This window comes from Schistocerca cancellata, chromosome 1, assembly GCF_023864275.1.
Source record: "Schistocerca cancellata isolate TAMUIC-IGC-003103 chromosome 1, iqSchCanc2.1, whole genome shotgun sequence".
Classification (NCBI taxonomy): Eukaryota; Metazoa; Arthropoda; class Insecta; order Orthoptera; family Acrididae; genus Schistocerca; species Schistocerca cancellata.
The window spans coordinates 1171217078-1171237856 of NC_064626.1; the positions used below are offsets into that span (position 1 = coordinate 1171217078).

A 20779-nucleotide genomic window follows, 5' to 3' on the forward strand; every position below is an offset into this window, starting at 1 on the left:
AGAGGAAAGGGGATTGGTTAGGACTCTTGTTAATAATCAAAGTTGCTTTAGCTTTTCTGGGCAAGGATGGGATAGGAAATCAGCTGTTGCTAATCTGAAGAACCATTCAACCATTCACCTGAGGGTTTTAATGGTAACCATCAAACATTATTTGTACCAAACTTTTTTGGATTCCCATATATTACCCTTGGATGACTAATCTTCATTTTTCTTTCATGCTCCTCAATAATCTCCTTTATGCTTTCTGTTCTATGTGCTACATTCTGCTCAAGCTCACATACATGAACAGAGGAGAGGCAAAGCAAGGAGAGAAGGGAGGAAGAGGTGATCATTAGAGCTAAAATATTCATTTCAGAAAGGACAAAGAAAATAACTGGCCCTGGCCTTATTGACGAGACCAAGTGAGAAGTAAGTTCTGATCTAAAATAACTGTGGGAAATCATAGACAACCTCAAGGATGATGAGAAGATGGTGACTTTAACAGCTAAACGTTTCCGACGCTTACTAGTGCCTAAACTACTGCATGACTTCACTTAGCTATGCCAGTACAGCTTCCTCCTCACACCTATTTGTTGTCTCCTATATTACAGTTAACTGACAGAGGTGGTGCATTGATTAAGACACTGCACTCACCTTTGGGAGGGCAGGTTCAAATCCACAAATGGCCACCCCAGTTTAAGCTTTTTGTGACACCCCCCAGTCACTTAAGGACATGACCAGCTTCCCTCTTCATCCTTATCTAATCCGCAATTGTGGGGAAGACATCTAAAATTATCATCATCATCATCATCATCATATGTTCCGAGGATGAACACTGTAATGTGGCTAAGGTTGACAGGCGATGTGCATGTGTTCATAAGAGTGGTGAGTGAAAATTTTCATGGATTTGGAAGCTGGATTGTGTCAGCACTACCAGTTGAAACACCTCACTAGCCATCAATGAGAGAGAGAATTTGCAGATGGAATTTGTTAAGTTAAAGTCAATAAGAAAACCACGTTCTAACAGGGAGTGCACAAATGGCTCAGGTGGTGACTGAAGAGGCCAAACAACACTCACTGGATGTGTGTTTCTGCATGGTATGGTGCAACAATGTATGCAAAACTCTAATTTGGGTGTGACAAATTGATACTGTGGTGAACAGCATATAATGATAGCAAGATTGGATGTTCCATGCAACAAACACATCTCTGTGTCTTATCGAACCAAAAATTTTTGTTTTTTGGACTCTTTGTGAAGGAAATGGAGAGATCAGACATGTGAGAGGAGGAGAGAGATTGTATTGTTGTGAGACACCATTATGATATTTAGATCTCTCATAGGTGAAGTTTGGAACAATAGTGCAAACCTACATTTTGCATGGTCAGAATTCGTTGAGAGATTATCTCCAAATTAATAAACTTTAACTTGCTAAATTGTTGGACCAATCATCCAGACTCATCAAACAACATATCACACAGTTGCACCAAACGATCTGAATAGTAAAAGTTTTAGAGATTTCGGGTGGAACAGATAACGACAAGGAATTTCAGTGAGAGTGCTGTTGCGGACTACACCTCTTGCTCTCCTGTGGTATTTTAAACAAAATATTTATATTTTCCAGGTTTTCAGGAGAGTAAAGATAAAAGGAAATAAGGAACTAAGCTAAACCAACTAAAACCATTAACTAAACCAACAATTAAAATATGCAAAGAATATTCATTTAGAATAATAAATAAATAATATTTCAATTAACTAATCAAATAATAATAATAATAATAATAATAAGAATAAGAATAAGAATAGGCCTCCGGTATGTTCTGCCAGTTGTAAAAGGTGATGAAAAGAACAAACGACTAACAGGGCTAACCCCCCTTTTAGTGTGATTAGTTGGTTCAGGATAGAACTAATGAAGCCTCGGACAAACGCTGTCATGGTCGGGGACGACGCTTGAACCCTATGCCTGTCCACAATGGTAACGACACTGCTAGCCACACGGAAAATGATTTAAATCCAAATAGAGGTGTTTTGCAGGATATGCCTCCTGCAACCACTCTAGAAGGAAAACAAAGACAGAGGATGAGATGGTCAGATGAGGTTAACCAACACCTCATGTTCTGTTATTACAAAGCAACAAACTTAGGAACCAACACAACTGGATACAGATCACAAGCATACACAAAATTTATTACCAGGTACCCAGAATTAAAATTTTTAACAGAACAACGACTAGCTGATCAGATCTGTGTAATAATCAAACATAACAGGATACCCCAGTCAGAATCAGAAAACATCAAACAACAAGTACAACAAATACTGGAACAAAATAATGTGCAGTCAGAAGAAGAAGAAAATACAGTAATGGACTCAAACATCCCAGAGCAAACAAACAAACAAAGAACACCACACATCAATTAAACAATCAGAGCAAAATGAAATCTTAAGACGGCCACCAGAATAAGCACAAATAGAACATGAAGTGACACACATGTTAGATAGAAGAAAAATTTCAGCTAACATACATAGAATACAAAGACACTAATACAGACATTAGACCATTCTTGCATAGACCACCCAATAACCCACAAGTCAAAAGAACAATAACAACTATCAACACAATCATAAACAACAAAATAAATGTAAATACAACTATGGAAGAGTTACAACTACTGGTTTATATAGGAGCATTCACTACACTAAATATACACACTAGGCAGAGATCAGTACAAACCAACATGCAGAAGAAATCCACAAAACCAGCATGGCAACACAGGCTACAGATCAGAATAGAAAAACTGAGGAAAGACATCGGACAGCTAACACAGTTTATAAGAAATGAAATATCAGACAAAAAACGAAAAAAGTTAGGTAAAATCTCACAAGAAGCGATAGAGCAATTAGATGAAAAGAAGCAGAAATTACAAGCATTGGCTGAACGACTTAGAAGACACAAAAAAAGTGAAAATAGAAGGAAACAAAACCAAACATTCAACACAAACCAAAAGAAATTTTATCAGACAATAGATAACACACACATTAAAATAGACAACCCACCAAACATAACAGACATGGAACACTTCTGAAGCAACATATGGTCAAACCCGGTACAACGTAAAAGGCATGCACGGTGGATACAAGCAGAGACAGACAAATACAAGATGATACCACAAATGCCTGAAGTGATAATTTTGCAACATGAAGTCACCCGAGCAATTAATTCTACACACAATTGGAAAGCCCCTGGAAAAGATAAAATAGCAAATTTCTGGCTAAAGAAGTTCACCTCAACACATTCATATCTAACTAAATTATTTAACAGTTACATTGCAGACCCATACACATTCCCTGATACACTTACACATGGAATAACTTATCTGAAACCTAAAGATCAAGCAGACACAGCAAAATATCGCCCCATAACATGCCTACCAACAATATACAAAATATTAACTTCAGTCATTACACAGAAATTAATGACACATACAACACAGAACAAAATTATAAATGAAGAACAAAAAGGCTGCTGCAAAGGAGCACGTGGATGTAAAGAGCAACTGATAATAGATGCAGAGGTGACATATCAAGCTAAAACTAAACAAAGGTCGCTACACTACGCATACATTGATTACCGAAAAGCTTTTGATAGTGTACCCCACTCATGGTTACTACAAATATTGGAAATATACAAAGTAGATCCTAAATTGATACAGTTCCTAAACATAGTAATGAAAAATTGGAAAACCACCCTTAATATCCAAACAAATTCAAATAATATCACATCACAGCCAATACAGATTAAGCGTGGAATATACAAAGGAGACTCATTAAGTCCTTTCTGGTTCTGCCTTGCTCTGAACCCACTACCCAACATGTTAAATAATAAAAAATATGGATACAATATTACTGGAACATACCAACACAAAATCACACATTTGCTATTCATGGATGATCTAAAACTACTGGCAGCAACTAATCAACAACTCAACCAATTACTAAAGATAACAGAAGTATTGAACAATGATATAAATATGGCTTTTGGAACAAACAAATGTAAGAAAAATAGCATAGTCAAGGGAAAACACACTAAACAAGAAAATTACATATTGGATAACCACATCAACTGCATAGAAGCGATGGAAAAAACAGATGCCTATAAATATCTAGGATACAGACAAAAAATAGGAATACTAAAAGAAAAATATAGACAAAGACTAACAAAAATACTGAAAACAGAATTGACAGCAAGGAACAAGACAAAAGCTATAAATACCTATGCTATACCAATACTGACCTACTCATTTGGAGTAGTGAAATGGAGTAACACAGACCTAGAAGCACTCAATACACTTACACAATCACAATGCCACAAATATAGACTACGTCACATACATTCAGCAACAGAAAGATTCACATTAAGCAGAAGGGAAGGAGGAAGGGGATTTATCGACATAAAAAACCTAAATTATGGACAGGTAGACAATTTAAGAAAATTCTTTATAGAATGAGCAGAAACTAGCAAAATACGCAAAGCAATCACTCATATAAATACATCGGCTACATCATTGCAATTTCATAACCACTTCTACAACCCTGTAGATCACATAACATCAACAGATACGAAGAAAGTAAATTGGAAAAAGAAAACACTACATGGCAAGCACCCGTATCATCTAACACAGCCACACATCGATCAAGACGCATCCAACACATGGCTAAGAAAAGGCAATATATACAGTGAGTAGGAAGGATTCATGACTGCATTACAGGATCAAACAATAAACACCAGATATTACAGCAAGCATATCATTAAAGATACCAATACCACAAAAGATAAATGCAGACTTTGCAAACAACAAAAAGAAACAGAAGATCACGTCACAAGCGGATGTACACAATACCCCAGAAGACATGACAATGTAGCAAAAATAATACAACAACAACTTGCCACACAACATAAACTAATAAAACAACAGAACCATTATAACACATAAAACAACACCACATAACAAACCTGACATCATACTCACCAATAAAAAGAAGAAATTAACACAACTACTCAAAATATCCATACCCAATACAACAAATATACAGAAGAAAACAGGAGAAAAAATTAAAAAATACATCCAACTGGCTGAGGACGTCAAAGACATGTGGCATCAGGATAAAGTTGACATCATACCAATTTTACTATCAACTACAGGAGTCATACCACACAATATCCACCAGTACATCAACGCAATACAGCTACATCCAAACGTATACATACAACTACAGAAATCTGTGATTATTGATACATATTCAATTACCTAAATGCAATGTAACATATACCGTACAATTAAAAGGAAGTCAAGCTTGATTAAGGTCCGCGTCACTTTCCATTTTTAACCAGACATAACATCTGAGACAGGAAAGAATAATAATAATAATAATAATAATAATAATAATAATAATAATAATAAAATGACTACAAATCAAGAAGTTGAGGAAGTGTGGACAGGTTTTCCATTCACTGCAGAGAACAGTAACATCCACCAGCACTTTGACAGAAATGGAATCCAACATACAGTCACAAGAATGGAGGAATGTGTGTGGATCTGAAGTGATGCGTCACCAATGTAACAAAGTTGAGACAGCAGGATAACACAGGATGAGAACTGTCGTCTTACGGGCCACCAAGAAAGAGAATGTCAGCAACTGCGAATAACCACATGTGGAAGCACTTCTTATAAACAGCCGTTGGTTGGCAATGTGCAGTGTTACTGACAGGCTTTCGAGTAACCACCAGAATGTGATGGTGATTAGGAAAATCATATTTAGAAACTGGAGTGCAGGTGTCAGTCGTTAGCCATAGGTTTTTGGTGCAGGCAATTTGAGGCCTCCTCACTGTGTCCCTTTTAAGGCATAAATTATGATTCTATCATTGGACTGGGTTTCCTGGCTTTGCATTATGGAATATTTGATTGAAGTGGCACATTCTGAAGCTCAACAGGGTTTCATTCCCCACAGATACCAAAGCCTATGATATTAAATTGACAAAATATGATGTTAAAGGCCTTAACACTGCTACAACACTATAATGGTCCCTCAAGTTCAACTCATCTGATAAGATTCCAGCAGAAACAAGGAAGACAACCTGCTTAGACATAAGGCCTCCTGGAAGTCACTGATAATCGCAAATCATGCTCAGTCACGGGCATTGGCACCCACTTGTTTGGGTGGCATCAATCCAAAGAACTGGGTCCTTAGATGGGTTACTGTAAATTGATAGACTGCTGCTAGCCAGTCTTACATCATATACAGTAGCAGTGAATACCTGTACTGGAGTCATCAAGATTTTGGTTATTTGCTACACTCAATCCAAAGAACCTGAGAACCAGCCTACTGGGCTCAATTGTGGACAACCCAAGAGAAACTGCCCCTGTCATTGTTCACAGTGTCTAAGTTGCAACTGTAACCCTGAATCCGCCAATAAATTAACCTTGTAGACCGCAGCCCAACAGTAATCCACTCCGCTGGAATATGGTGTACTTTGAGTTCATATATCACTGTTTTAGAGGACTGGTAGTTCGCACCAGCCCTCATGTCAAGAACCATGATTTCACCAAATCTGCACCCAGCCATAACTGACCTATTTCCACGAAGTGCTTTGCTATTTAAAATGACATAAGGGTACTTTATCAAAATACAGCATATGGAGCAATAATAAACCCGCAATATGACATGAAAGACATTTATTAAATGAATGAAAATATCAATCAGTGTATGGTGAATTTAATTTTTATTGGGATAATCACTATGGATTGTTGAATATTTAATACAGACTAGAATACTTAACTGATTACAAATTCTGGATTACTCCATCAGCTTACTTTGATTTAGTGTGAATAGTAAATAAATTAAAACAACCTTGCTGTTTATTTGCATCAATGGAAATTATAAATTTTATTTTATCAGTAAATGTTGGACAAACATACCTGAAACTTTCTCCTCTGAGGTATGTTTTGCATCTATTTGTTTTTCCAGCTTCTCTTTCTTTACAAAATATCTCTTTGGTTTTGCAAATTTGTCTCCACTATAGGAACTGCCCTGAGATGACTGTTCCTCCTATAATTTATTAATAATACTAAATTAGAAACATATAAGAGAGACGATGTGTCCCAAAACATGAAGCAGTAGTATACACACACATCTCTGGATATTAAGGATTAGGTCTTACTTGTTAGCTGGTGTTCAGCCATGTTCCCTGATTTGCACAGGAATTTAAAAACTTCATGCACAACTGTCATGAGCCTTGTGCATTTGTGATACAATAATTTAAATGAGATAAATTATAGTTGCATCACTATAACTATAAGTATACAATGGCGTTTTGTCACTGTAAATAGTAGACTCAGTTTCCAAATATACAAGTAATACAACAACAAACACATAAATGAAATCTGACCTTGACCATAGATTGGATTAATGTGTTGAGCTTTTCCAGAGCAGCACGTGATTTATTGTCCTTTTGTAATGTTTTTTTCTTATCACTTTCATCGTCAGATGACTCTGTGCCATCCTTCTTCGTGCTGAAGAAAGCAAATATTGTTTTCTCACCCTGCCTCAAAGGCTGCAGGATACGTAACACACATTGCCTGTAGGGAAAAGGGAAACATAAAGAAATATGAGGGTGACACTGGAAATTTTAGATAATCAAACAAGGATTAGTTTAAAAAAAATGATTTTTTTTTAAATATTCCATTTTAACATAGATAAATTTTTGCATTCAATGAAATCACCTCTTAAAGCAATGATGCCATTTTTCATGAGGTCATCTGCTGATAAAAATGTGATTTCATGCAGTTTACCTTTTATTTTTGGAAACAAAAAGAAAAAAACAAGGACCTGTATTGTAAGGAGGGCTCATGGTCCTGACCTTCAAGGCATCCAGATATTCAGGTGTTAGTTTTGTTGTAAGTGGCGATGCATCATTATGATGAACAATTATTTTTCCTTTTGAGTGTTTTCCACAAACTTTTTCAAAAATCTGCAGTAAACAGAGATTTTTCTACCAATCAGCAGTAGTGGTAAGTCTGCTTCTAATGCTATGTAGCAATATGGCCCATTTTTTTTTTAAAGGCACCTGTCTTCCTACCAGCACTGAGAATTTGTTAGTCCTTTTCTACACTTACAGTAACTGGTTTTGATCAATGTCTGATCATCCTTAGACCATTACATACTCCATGCTGTTGGAGCTGACGGCATGGAGCACTATGGTAACTGCTCTTGGCTGGTATGAAGAGCAAGTTGCTCAGTGCACACAAAATCTTTAAATGATGACAATTAATGAAATATTAGAGATAACTGAACATACTACATAGCAATAAACTTGCAGAACATTAGGAAATAGCTGTCAAATATAAGCAAATTTCATCTGCTTTTAGAACCATCTCATGAGATAAGTTCCGAAGTTTTGTTTTTGATATGGGCATACTATGTTCCTGACAAATCGAGCTCCTAGTGAGAAACTGAAGTGATTGGATCTTTCTTCACAAGGCCATATAAAAGGAGAGCACATAAATTACCTTAACACAGTGTCGGAAACCCATTGAAATAGTACATCCTTCCAACTAATTCACCCAGGAGGAGGTTCCAGAGCTTCATATCACTGTATTTCTCAGTCTCTTATGTATGTTGTGCAAAGAACAACTGACAGAAAAAAAACTATAGCAGTTACATGTAAGGATAGACTACCTCCATAAAAATAGGGTGATTCATCCTAAACAGCCAGATAAACATGTGAATTATTACCCTTCTGTACAAGCTGCTTAGTAGTGTGACTTCTAATCACTGATATGTATGGTTTATATAGCAACAACCAGATTTGATATCTTCAGATAAACTTACTTTCCACCACTATACAACTGGAATTATTTTTTAAAAGCTATATATTTCAAAATTGTTTACAAAACAACCTTATCCCTTTCAAATCACTCTCCTTTACAACTAATACATTTGTCCTACCGGTATTTCCAATGTTCGAAGCATTTTCTTACTGATGTTTAGAAATGGCTGACAGTTCCTCCCTCATTTTTTTCTTGACTTCTTGGTTGGTTGGTTTGGGGAAGGAGACCAGACAGCGTGGTCATCGGTCTCATCGGATTAGGGAAGGAAGTCGGCCGTGCCCTTTCAGAGGAAGCATCCCGGCATTTGCCTGGAGTGATTTAGGGAAACTACGGAAAACCTAAATCAGGATGGCTGGACGCGGGATTGAACCGTCGTCCTCCCGAATGCGAGTCCAGTGTCTAACCACTGTGCCACCCCGCTCGGTCTTGACTTCTTCAATATTGTCAAATCAGTGTCCTTTCATGCCCCTTTTCATGTGAGGAAATAAGAAAAAGTCACACAGAGCCAGGTAAGGCAAGTAAGATGCATGGGGCAGTGGAACCATGCCATTTTTAGCCAAAAACTGTCCAACAGAGATGGCTGTGTCTACAAGTGTGTTGCCATCGTGAAAGAACCAGTCTCCTGTCTGCCACAAATTGGGTCTTTTTTGATGAACACTTTGCAGTCTTCTTATAAAACTTCCAAATAAAACACTTGACTCATGGTCGGACCTGAGCGAACAAAATCTGAATGAATTTTTTTAGATTCGGGCAGTTGATGGACATCCAGAACGAGGTCTGTCACCATCTGACATGTCACCATTTTTAAACTGAGTAAATCACTCGTACATTTGAGTTTTTCCCTTCGTGTCATCTTGGTAAGCTATTTCAACAATTAAAACAGTTTCAGCTTCATTTTTACTGAGTAGAAAACAAAATATCACAGCTGCACGCTGTTCACTTAAAACTTTCCATCATAAAGAACAAAACGCAATGCATTGTGCTATACGCGCCTAGCATCATAAATGCATACTACCCAAGTTCCGCCCATGGCAATGTTGTTCTAGATTATTATTTATTTGTACTCTCTCATATACCAAAAGCTGTTCTCGCACAGTAAGCAGCACATCAGCAACTTGTCATGTATAATACAACAAGAAGCAGCACCATCAGGTTACTATTACCTGTGCAAGATTATATCTTCTGACAAATTATGGGATTTGTTGGGGAGAATAAAACTATCTAAAGATGTCTAAGATGTGAAAATCAGTTTCAGCAATATAGAAAATATGTGACCTGTCTATGAATAAAGTTACTATAAAATAATTGACAACTACTGTGACTCTGCTATTTTGTGGAAATATAAATTTTCATACGAAGTTCAGCATGTTACAGGTGTGTCACCAATGAGAAACTGGAAGCATAACATTCACAGATTTAGGAAACTTGTTTACATTAAAATTGGATGTTTTCTAATGCTGTCTGCTCTGAATCCACATCATATTTAACAAAGAGAGTGATTTTGCAGCAGTAAGACTACAAGTTTGTGCTCAGCAGGAAGTAAATACAGACCTATACATCCAGATTTCAAAATGTGATGCTTCAAGTAACTAATAAGAAAGAACTGAATAGAATGGGGGAGACAAGAAATTTGTGGCACAACTTGACCAAAGAAAGCAATCTGTTGACAGGACACACTTGAGTCATCAAGGGATCACCAATTTAGTACTGGATGGAAGTGTGGGGGTAAACATCATAGAGGGAGACCAAGAGATGAATACATTTAACAGATTCAGAAAGTGTAGGTTGCAGTAGTTATTCACAGATGAAGAGGCTCACAAGGGATGGAGTAGCATGAAGAGCTGCATCAAACCAGTCTTCGGACTGAAGACGACAAAAGCAACAACACAGTTTCTCTCAGCCACTTTATGCATGAGCAGAATGATTTGTTCAACGAGGTTATGGTCACTTAGTTGGTCTGCTCTTGCCTTACTTTAATAATGTTCTGTTCAAGAGACAATACGTTTGTAATACAGAAAAAATTTGAGGATTTGGACACACAAAAATATTAATACTGTATCCCTGCCACTGAAGAAATGTTCTATTTGATCAACAGATGATGACCCAAGTATTAACGATATTGTTTAATCATTTCCTTCAGCAGGGTACTGGACATGTAACAAACAGGGAAAGGCTAGTGAAGAGGATACAGATTAACAACACAGTTCATATTTCAGAGCGTATGAATATATTCACCGAAAAAGATGACATTACCATGCAACAAGGAAATCCCGGTCAGTCACGAACAGATATCGGCAGGAATGTAACAGTAAACAGAAAACTGAAAGAATTAAATGAAAGTATTGGAAATGTTGTACTCCTGTGGAGCTGATGCCTAATCAACCTGAGGAATTTTTAGGGCATGGAACATGATTTTTTTTTCTCCGCCAATGTTTCATGTATATGAAAAATCCCAAATTTCACATTTGTTGAGCCACTTCAAAAGTTATACCATTTCCAGTAACAGGGGGACAGACTGAAAACAGAGGCACGGCTGAGCATATGGTACAATTTCAGGTGTTCGGTTGAGCTGGTGATTTCATTTTATGCACAACATTTTTGTGATCGGTCCAGTCCTCTTTTTCAAGTGCATTTATCTGAACTGCTATGCATACACTCTGCCTGGTCTCTGAAAGAAAATCATGAACCAAGCACACTGTGAAAACCTGAGAGATAATAGCTAAATATGTCTGTACTTGAGCGTCCTTACGTCACCAGTATCCAAGCATAGTCCCTTCGAGAACAGCATTAGCAATATACAGCCTCTTCTTCACAAGTTTGAATTTTTTTTGGCCATCAGGGATGTGTGCAAACAAGATGATCTTAACATACCTGGCATTTGCAGATGACTTGGCAATACTCAGTAACAATAGACAAAAGCACTGGAATACTTACATGAAGTCTCTGCCAAAAAAGGTTACACATATCATATAAGAAAACGCAATGCATGCTAAGAAAGAACAACAATCACCAAGCCATGTACACAAAATACAGAAAGACTAACAGAATGGAAAAATTCAAATAACTTGGAGAATATATACAAATAGGACGATCAAACAAGGCATCCAACATAGAGCAGAAAAACTTCAGAAAGTACACAGATTGACATGTTGTTGTTGTTGTTGTGGTCTTCAGTCCTGAGACTGGTTTGATGCAGCTCTCCATGCTACCCTATCCTGTGCAAGTTTCTTCATCTCCCAGTACCTACTGCAACCTACATCCTTCTGAATCTGCTTAGGGTATTCATCTCTTGGTCTCCCTCTACAATTTTTACCCTCCACACTGCCCTTCAACGCTAAATTTGTGATCCCTTGATGCCTCAGAACATGTCCTACCAACCGGTCCCTTCTTCTCGTCAAGTTGTGCCACAAACTCCTCTTCTCGCCAATTCTATTCAGTACCTCCTCATTACTTATGTGATCGACCTATCTAATCTTCAGCATTCTTCTGTAGCACCACATTTCGAAAGCTTCTATTCTCTTCCTGTCCAAACTATTTATTGTCCATGTTTCACTTCCATACACGGCTACACTCCATGCAAATGCTTTCAGAAACGACTTCCTGACGTTTAAATCTATACTCGATGTTAACAAATTTCTCTTCTTCAGAAACGCTCTCCTTGCCATTGCCAGTCCACATTTTATATCCTCTCTACTTCGATCATCATCAGTTATTTTGCTCTCCAAATAGCAAAACTCCTTTACTACTTTAAGAGTCTCATTTCCTAATCTAATTCCCTCAGCATCACCTGACTTAATTTGACTACATTCCATTATCCTTGTTTTGCTTTTGTTGATGTTCATCTTATATCCTCCTTTCAAGACACTATCCATTCCGTTCAACTGCTCTTCCAAGTCCTTTCCTGTCTCTGACAAAATTACAATGTCATCAGCGAACCTCAAAGTTTTAATTTCTTCTCCATGGATTTTAATATCTACTCCAAATTTTTCTTTTGTTTCCTTTACTGCTTGCTCAATATACAGATTGAATAACATTAGGGAGAGGCTACAACCCTGTCTTACTTCCTTCCCAACTACTGCTTCCCTTTCATGCCCCTCGACTCATATAACTGCAATCTGGTTTCTGTACAAATTGTAAACAGCCTTTCAGTCCCTGTATTTTACCCCTGCTACCTTTAAAATTTGAAAGAGAGTATTCCAGTCAACATTGTCAAATGCTTTCTCTAAGTCTACAAATGCTAGAAACGTAGGTTTGCCTTTCCTTAATCTTTCTTCTAAGACAAATCGTAAGGTCAGTATTGCCTCACATGTTCCAACATTTCTACGGAATCCAAACTGATTTTCCCCCAGGTCGGCTTCTACCAGTTTTTCCATTCGTCTGTAAAGAATTATTGTTAGTATTTTGCAACTGTGACTTATTAAACTGATAGTTTGGTAATTTTCACTTCTGTCAACATCTGCTTTCTTTGGGATAGGAATTATTATATTCTTCTTGAAGTCTGAGGGTATTTCGCCTGCCTCATACATCTTGCTCACCAGATGGTAGAGTTTTGTCAGGACTGGCTCTCCCAAGGCTGTCAGTAGTTCTAATGGAATGTTGTCTACTCCTGGGGCCTTGTTTCGGCTCAGGTCTTTCAGTGCTCTGTCAAACTCTTCACGCAGTATTGTATCTCCCATTCCATCTTCATCATCAGGGATACCTTTTCTATTTCTGACTATTTCTGTCTGCAGCTGGTGCTGAAAAGGACAATACAAATAGAAGCAGCGCACTCACAAGAGCTGGTGCTAAAGCTGCCACAGTGACTGTCCATTCATCCAGCAGAGGTCAAGATCTGATTGTAGTCCAATACCTGTGCCTGGAATGCAGTCATTCTTTTAAGATAAAGGTCATCCTCTGAGCTCACAGAAAGCATACCAACCAGAAGGTTCATACCAAGAGGATGGTTGTCTACACATTGTACATGCCATGGTCTCCCAGTCAAAGGGAGTCAAATTTATGAATCAGTAATCATACAAAAGCTCTTCCCAAAGAAATTCTTCTTTTCATCAGTTGTCAATATCATTAGTGGGAGCCCATGCAACATGCATTACTTTATTTTGAAGCCAAAAGAAGGTCTGTGCCTTCTGAACAGAAATGACCCATGCTGGTCTAATGCGAAATATTGTAGAGCTCTCTCTTCAACAAGTGGCATGAATCACTTAAGGTAGACTTGGCCATTTGCTCCCAATTGTCAGCCCTCCCACAGCTGGGTAATATTATGGACCCCAGAATGTCATCTTATGAACGGAGCCTGCATCCTGTAAAATAGACATGTAGGCAGTAGAAAGGACTCTCAAGGAAGAAGGAACTGTCACTCCATACCAATTCACAGGTCTGGGCCTGTAGCACCCCCAAGGCAGAAGAACTGGCTGAGGAGAAAGCACTTTGCAAGATGCCAGGAAATATTTATCAAGAGCTGTTCCAAGATGTGCACAGTCTGCTTGATATAATATTGTTGCGAGAACCCACATTTGTACCTGGTTTCATTGACTACTATGTAGACTTCATTACAAGTGGTCCTAGAGACAATGTGACCACAGAAGCAATGTGTTACTTACAGACAGCCAACAAGTTACATGACACACCCACCATCAGCAAAGAAATTGTACCTGCCTTCCCACCAAGATGCTCAGCACCAGGCTCTGATGAACTGAGACCTCTACAGTTTTGCTGCACCCAGAGTTTCTTAAAAGGTCCGTCTCACTTGTGAGCTCCCTCACTTGAGGCTCTGAACTGTATTTTTCCTAAATAAAATAGTCCTATATCCTCTGCTGACATTCAACTGATTATATTTTGCTTGGTCATATCCCACACCATTCATAAGGTCTTGGTGAATTTCTTTTCATTTTATTTTAGCTCTATAGTCTTGAATGGCATCAGCAGGGTTTCAAATCTTGGTATGAAATGCTGGAACACAGCTTCCTCCTTGACCAGTTGATTATTGACGTGATTCAGAACTTCTGTCAATTCTGACCATACCTCTGGGGATCATTATTTAGGACTCATGGTGTAGTGAACAAGTTCCTTGAATGAGATTTTCACTCTGCAGTGGAGTGTGCGCTGATATGAAACTTCCTGGTAGATTAAAACTGTGTGCCGGACCGAAACTTGAACTCGGGACCTTTGCCTTTCGCGGGCAAGTGCTCTTCTTCGCAGGAGAGCTTCTATAAAGTTTGGAAGGTAGGAGACAAGGTACTGGCAGAAGTCAAGCTGTGAGGTCGGGGCACAAGTCGTGCTCGGGTAGCTCAGTTGGTAGAGCACTTGCCCGCGAAAGGCAACGGTCCCGAGTTCGAGTCCCAGTCCGGCACACAGTTTTAATCTGCCAGGAAGTTTTAACAAGTTCCTTGTCTACATCCAGAGATGCCACCACATGGGCACAAGATGACGTCATAAACTGGGGAGTCATTGCTTATCATGTGAATATTTTCAACATGGTGTTAGCTCCACTTATTTCTGATGCAGGATCAAGTCATCTGTTTTTGCTGGTGATATTTTTTTGTTTACGAGAACCCCTACACATCTACAAATACTTGTGACTGCTGCTGTTTTAATCCTTGGCCATCTGGGCTGAATGTCAATGAAAACAAAACTCTTTCCACCTCTCTCTGGTCATGACAGGAAGATGGTGGTTAAATACTAACTCACCTTTCAAACTGGCAATACCACAATCCCATCAGTGCACATAGGAAACATCTTCAGGTATCTTGGCCTGCAGTTCTCTGCAACAGGTAAGTGAACATTCAATTCTTGGTGATGCATAACATCACAAATGGGGATCACCAGCCATGCACCTCTGAGAATCCAATGGTGACTGTACACCAATCCTGGACTGTACCATCACATCATTCTGTTCACTCCCATGTGATGCCCCCCTGACTAATTAGCTCCCACTTGGATATAATCTAAAGTTGCCGGCTTGGGATTGTTCCTGAATGGTGCAGATAGCAGCCAAAACTTTCCTTAGGCATGCTCAATCATGGAGTCTTTTAGAAGAACACTGATCATGACAATAATCACTTTCCATACAGAGCAGCACTCTCACTGAAGCTCCTGATTTAGCTATCTCAATACTTGTCCAGTCAGTTCTGGACAGAAACTCATTGTGGAATATGTACTTTGCAATATCATATATACAAAAAACTAAAACTAAATATCTGATAAACATTTTTGATACATTTTATGAAAATTTTGTTATCTAGCTCCGCACCTGAGCTGTCAGTGGGTCTAAATGTCATGTGGACGATTTGGCTTTGATTCCCGGAACAACTGAGGATTTTTACTTGGTATGAAGGTGGGAACTGTGCGTACTTAGTTTTATGAGAACAGTTAATGAGCTACTTGAAAAACAAGTAGAACCTCCAGTTTGAGAGTCAATGTTGAAGGTCATGACAAATAGATTAAACACAGTTTCTTCAGATTTTCTGCACTACCACAAATCCGTGTATACCATCAAATAATGGAAACGAGTACTTAGGTACCACATACTAAATACACTCTCATTGTCTAAGCTAATGAAAAGACACAGATAAATTTTAGCTTACTAAAACAGGCATAATGTGTCAAAATTCTTAGTGCTAATGCACTTCCCACATTCCTCTGTCAATGTATTTTATGTAGTACATTAAATGCTACTTACCTTCCAGTACTATGAGCACACAACATATTTCCAGTTAGAATATTATGCTGGTCAAAGTAGTCTGCTGTTGTATCAAATCTGTAACAGTTGTTCAATATCAGAATGTAACTTTCAATGATACCTAAGCACTTTATTATTTTTTCTTCAATTTGAAAAGTTTAGTGTGCATACTCATTTACAGGAAACACAGTTTACTCATGTTCTGTGTTCACAGAAGTGAACTATATCTATATATGAAACTACAAAACTATATTTATTTAAGAAGGACCAACAGCACATGGAAACAGCTAATGGAAACACCTACAAATACAATTAATATACTACTGAATCACTGTTAGCTTACTATAGAGAAGTGATGCTTTGTGGAGTGAGTGAACATGATATGTTTTGTTTTCAAAGCCATTCTGAACCATCCTCTGAGCAGAGCAGCACTACTTCTGTGGATTGGAGGAAGTAATGAAGTTGCCCATATACTCATCAAATTAATCCAAGCAGAGCTATCAGTGGATACCAGGTTACTGGAAGCCCATAAAAATGTGCATGTGGTATAGTTGCACATTTAAAGACTTGGAGTCAGTTTTCTGGACAACCTGGATGGAGTGCAGGACTACAGCAGCCTGTTTGAGGTGCATGATCCACCGACGAGTGTTCATGACATGTGCAATGGTAAACTATGTTCTATATGTATCTGATGCAAACTGTGTATTATCAAAAGAACATTGTACAATAGGGAGCAAACTGAATGAGACAGTGCAGTTGTTGAGATGCTGACCTCATATTCGGGAGGATGGAGTTTGCTTTTTCTGATCATCTTGATTAAAGTTTTTCTAAATCAAGTCAGGCAGACCACCTGTCCCATACTTGTAAAAACATAATTATAAACAGAATACAATGCTTCTATCATAGCACAAGAAAATGTGTATATGTTCTGGGCAGAATTAGGGATGTAAAAGAAGGGACCTAGCTGGCAGCTTCAAAGAGATTTAAATCAAAACATCTTGACATATTCACACTTTTCTATTTGTTAGCATTAGTACCCATGTGATGTATTAGCATGAAGCAAATCAGGACCACAGCGTACCAAACAGCAGCAAACTATTTAATTGAGCGTATGCACCACCAGCTCAAAGCATCGCTGCGATGCCACGATTCGCAACAGTGGACAGAGACGATACCTATCTTTCTCTTAGGTCTACGTGCGTCCCTGAAAGAAGACCTCCAAGCAACTACAGCGGAGCTCATGTATGGTCAACTTATATGCCTTCCTGGTGAGTTGTTCACCAATGTACAAGATGAATCCATTGACTCATCAGAGTTTGTCAATAAGCTGCACACATGAATGACACATATGTCCGGTGGCACCAAGGGATCAGCTGAACCGCCGCCCATCCATGTTCAATGAGCTACATGAATGCCACTATGGTTTTATTTGCAATGAAGTGGTACACAAGCCGCTGCAGCCACCCTATGACGGACCATATAGTGTAGTTCACAGGCAAGACAAAAAATTCACTGTTGACATAATGGGCACACCGATGGTCATCAATGATGTCAACAGACTTAAGCCAGCCTTTCGTGTAAGTACCACAGATCACGATCCAGTTGCACCCACCACAGACATGACAAGTACATATCTACTACCTCACCATGCACTGTGAAACAGCCACAATGGTCGTCAGAACCCACCACCAGTATGAGACCTGTTGTCCGGTCATCAAAGCCCACAACCAGGAAACCAGCAGTTACCAGTATGCGATCTGTTGTCACCCAGTCCAGACAACATGCCAGGTTTAATGAGAAATATCAGTGACATTAGGGGGGGGGGGGGGCGCAGTGACGTGTACACAAGCTAGTAAACAGTGTATATGTGTAAGATTTAGTACTATGCACAAGTGAAATATTCCACGCAACAACATCTCTGACACTGCCTATGATCTATGTTTCTTTGTTTTCCAGCTATATTATTTATTCTGTTGTTTGTTTGCTCTTTCTCTCGAACATCATTTTGTGTTATGGGTTATTCCTAAAGTAATAAAAAGAGTTTTGCTAACCCACGACACACCCATACAACTTGAAGAGAGAAGGGTTACAAGTTAGGTCTAATGATGTCCTGACAACCAACTACCCCTGTACCAGTTCATTCAGAAACAGGTCCACAATGTGGATGCAGTTACATGAAAGATAAGAAGAAAACTAACACTGTATATGAAGCATTCTCTACAGAAAAACAGTCACTTCTGCCACCATTTTATTAAATGACAAGCATGGAATCTGTGTAACACACCATCACCCACTTTCAACTTTGGATGTCCAATTAATTATGGACAGTGCTGGTGATAGTCACATGAAAAATGAATTTAGATATTGTAAATAGAGTAACTCTTTTTCATAAACCAGAAATCTAAAGAACAAAATGAAAACTGCTGGAAGACTGACAAATGTGGATTATTTATTACAGTATCAATTTACTGCATAACATGGCACTGCACTCAAAAGGAGTTCATTCAAAGTGAAAGTGAAAGGTGCATGACTGATCTCCAACAGTTTCAAACTAATTTCAGTACATCTCTATGGAAAAAGATGTATTCAGCATATGGAGACATTAAAACAACACATTCCAAGACAGTATGCCTTACTGGACAACACAAGTAATTCACGTACATTATGGAGACTGTTCAATGAGTGTGTGCTGAGTAATCCTGAACCTTGAGGTATAGGCATAGTATGATGTCAATAATGATGATATCACTAAGATACTCATCATGACAACAATCACAACATGGATATCAAATTTGCTGTTTCTATCTACATGGTACATTTTGGAATAGGGAAGCTAAAACAATTAAGTCTCATGATTCTGGCTATGCTAGGTTAAACTAAATATAGATGACTTCTTCACGGTGGCTAATTTACAGCATTCAGATCATGACAATATGGAAAATGGGTTATGCAAACTGAATCACATGCTACAACTAACACTGTACTAAACGGCGTGAAACATGAATGTTGGCACGATATCACACTCAGTGTGTATTAATGGCGCTTGCACCATTAGTTTATTAACATTGGAGTTTACATTCAGGATAGGTTTTGCTTTTGTATTAGTAAGACAGTAGTGGGAAAATAATGAGGATTTATTTGAATATCTCCTAATTCTATAACATCAGTCGTGCTTATTCGGCAGGTATGCAAACTTGTGCACTCCGTGGAAATAAAAATCGAAAACTAAGAATAAGTTCCGGGTTCGTGATTTTTCTCTTTTCCAGAGAACAAGAAACAAAAGATTAACTAACACAGATGCTCTAGGCATCACAGTCTCCTTCCCGGCACAGAGAATGCCTGGTCAGACTAAAAAAATGAGATCTGTTCGAAAACTTTGCAACGACAACAGACTGGTACTTACTTTAGTCAATCACATGTGCGACATATTCGAGTATTAAACTGCAGCACAATTAAAACTGATGGTCAACTTCCTACTTAGTCTTACAAGGGTTAAAACATATATTGCTTAATGTATTGTAAACAAAAACCAGCTGAGAAGCTACTGTGTACAAAGTGATAAGCAGGAAGATACGTCTGTTACCAAAGAGATATTGCTAGAGAGTTCCATCTTTTACGACTAAATAAAAGTTTAGGATATGTAATCTCTAACGATATTTTTAAATTTCAGAACTTAAGTCTTATTTTTAAAATAATTTGGTTGCTTTGATACAATTGGCATTCCAATGCACAAGAGAACTTACTTCACAAAATTTTGAACCGACTTTCCACATGCATTGAAACGCGTCAATAGCTATTCTTGCTACCAACGCCACATGCAGAAGTTAACATCGATTACCGTACCTCAGCACAATTGCAGAACTTTGTTTGAGCACGACTCCGAACAGTTTACCACAGTTCCGTAAATCTTCGACTCTGCTGGAGCGCTTGCTCGCCCCGCGATCTAGCAACACCCTTTGGTACCATTTTCACGACATATCTCAGCTCTGTAATATATTATCATGATCATAATTTGTTTCGGCCCTGTATAGTAATCCACAAATTTTTTTCTTCTTCTTCCAAGTGTCTGAACTCTTGGCCTGTTATGGACTATTCCTAGTCAAGAAGCTGTCTTGCCACCTTTTCACTGGCCGACCTAGCAACCCTACATCGTTAGGAATGGTATTATGGTAGTGTAGTGTGGATTTTGGGACCCTCTTTGAGCCCAATGGTTGCAGACATCCAGTGCAGTTGTTTTGATAG

At 38.4% G+C, this 20779-nt stretch overlaps 1 protein-coding gene across 1 annotated transcript in view; it reads right to left on the reverse strand.

Annotated features, from left to right (window-relative positions):
- The window catches only part of LOC126094042 (28S ribosomal protein S31, mitochondrial), a 40755-nt gene extending 20654 nt beyond the window's left edge, over positions 1–20101 (reverse strand). Inside the window, exons 1-4 of the mRNA XM_049908765.1 lie at positions 19941–20101; positions 16538–16615; positions 7422–7611; positions 6952–7081 (exon numbers count right to left, since the gene is read on the reverse strand). Of these exons, the coding sequence (XP_049764722.1) occupies positions 6952–7081; positions 7422–7611; positions 16538–16563 (346 nt within the window). The 5' untranslated portion in view covers positions 16564–16615; positions 19941–20101. The remainder of the gene's footprint in view (positions 1–6951; positions 7082–7421; positions 7612–16537; positions 16616–19940) is intronic.
- Positions 20102–20779: the final 678 nt, after the last annotated feature.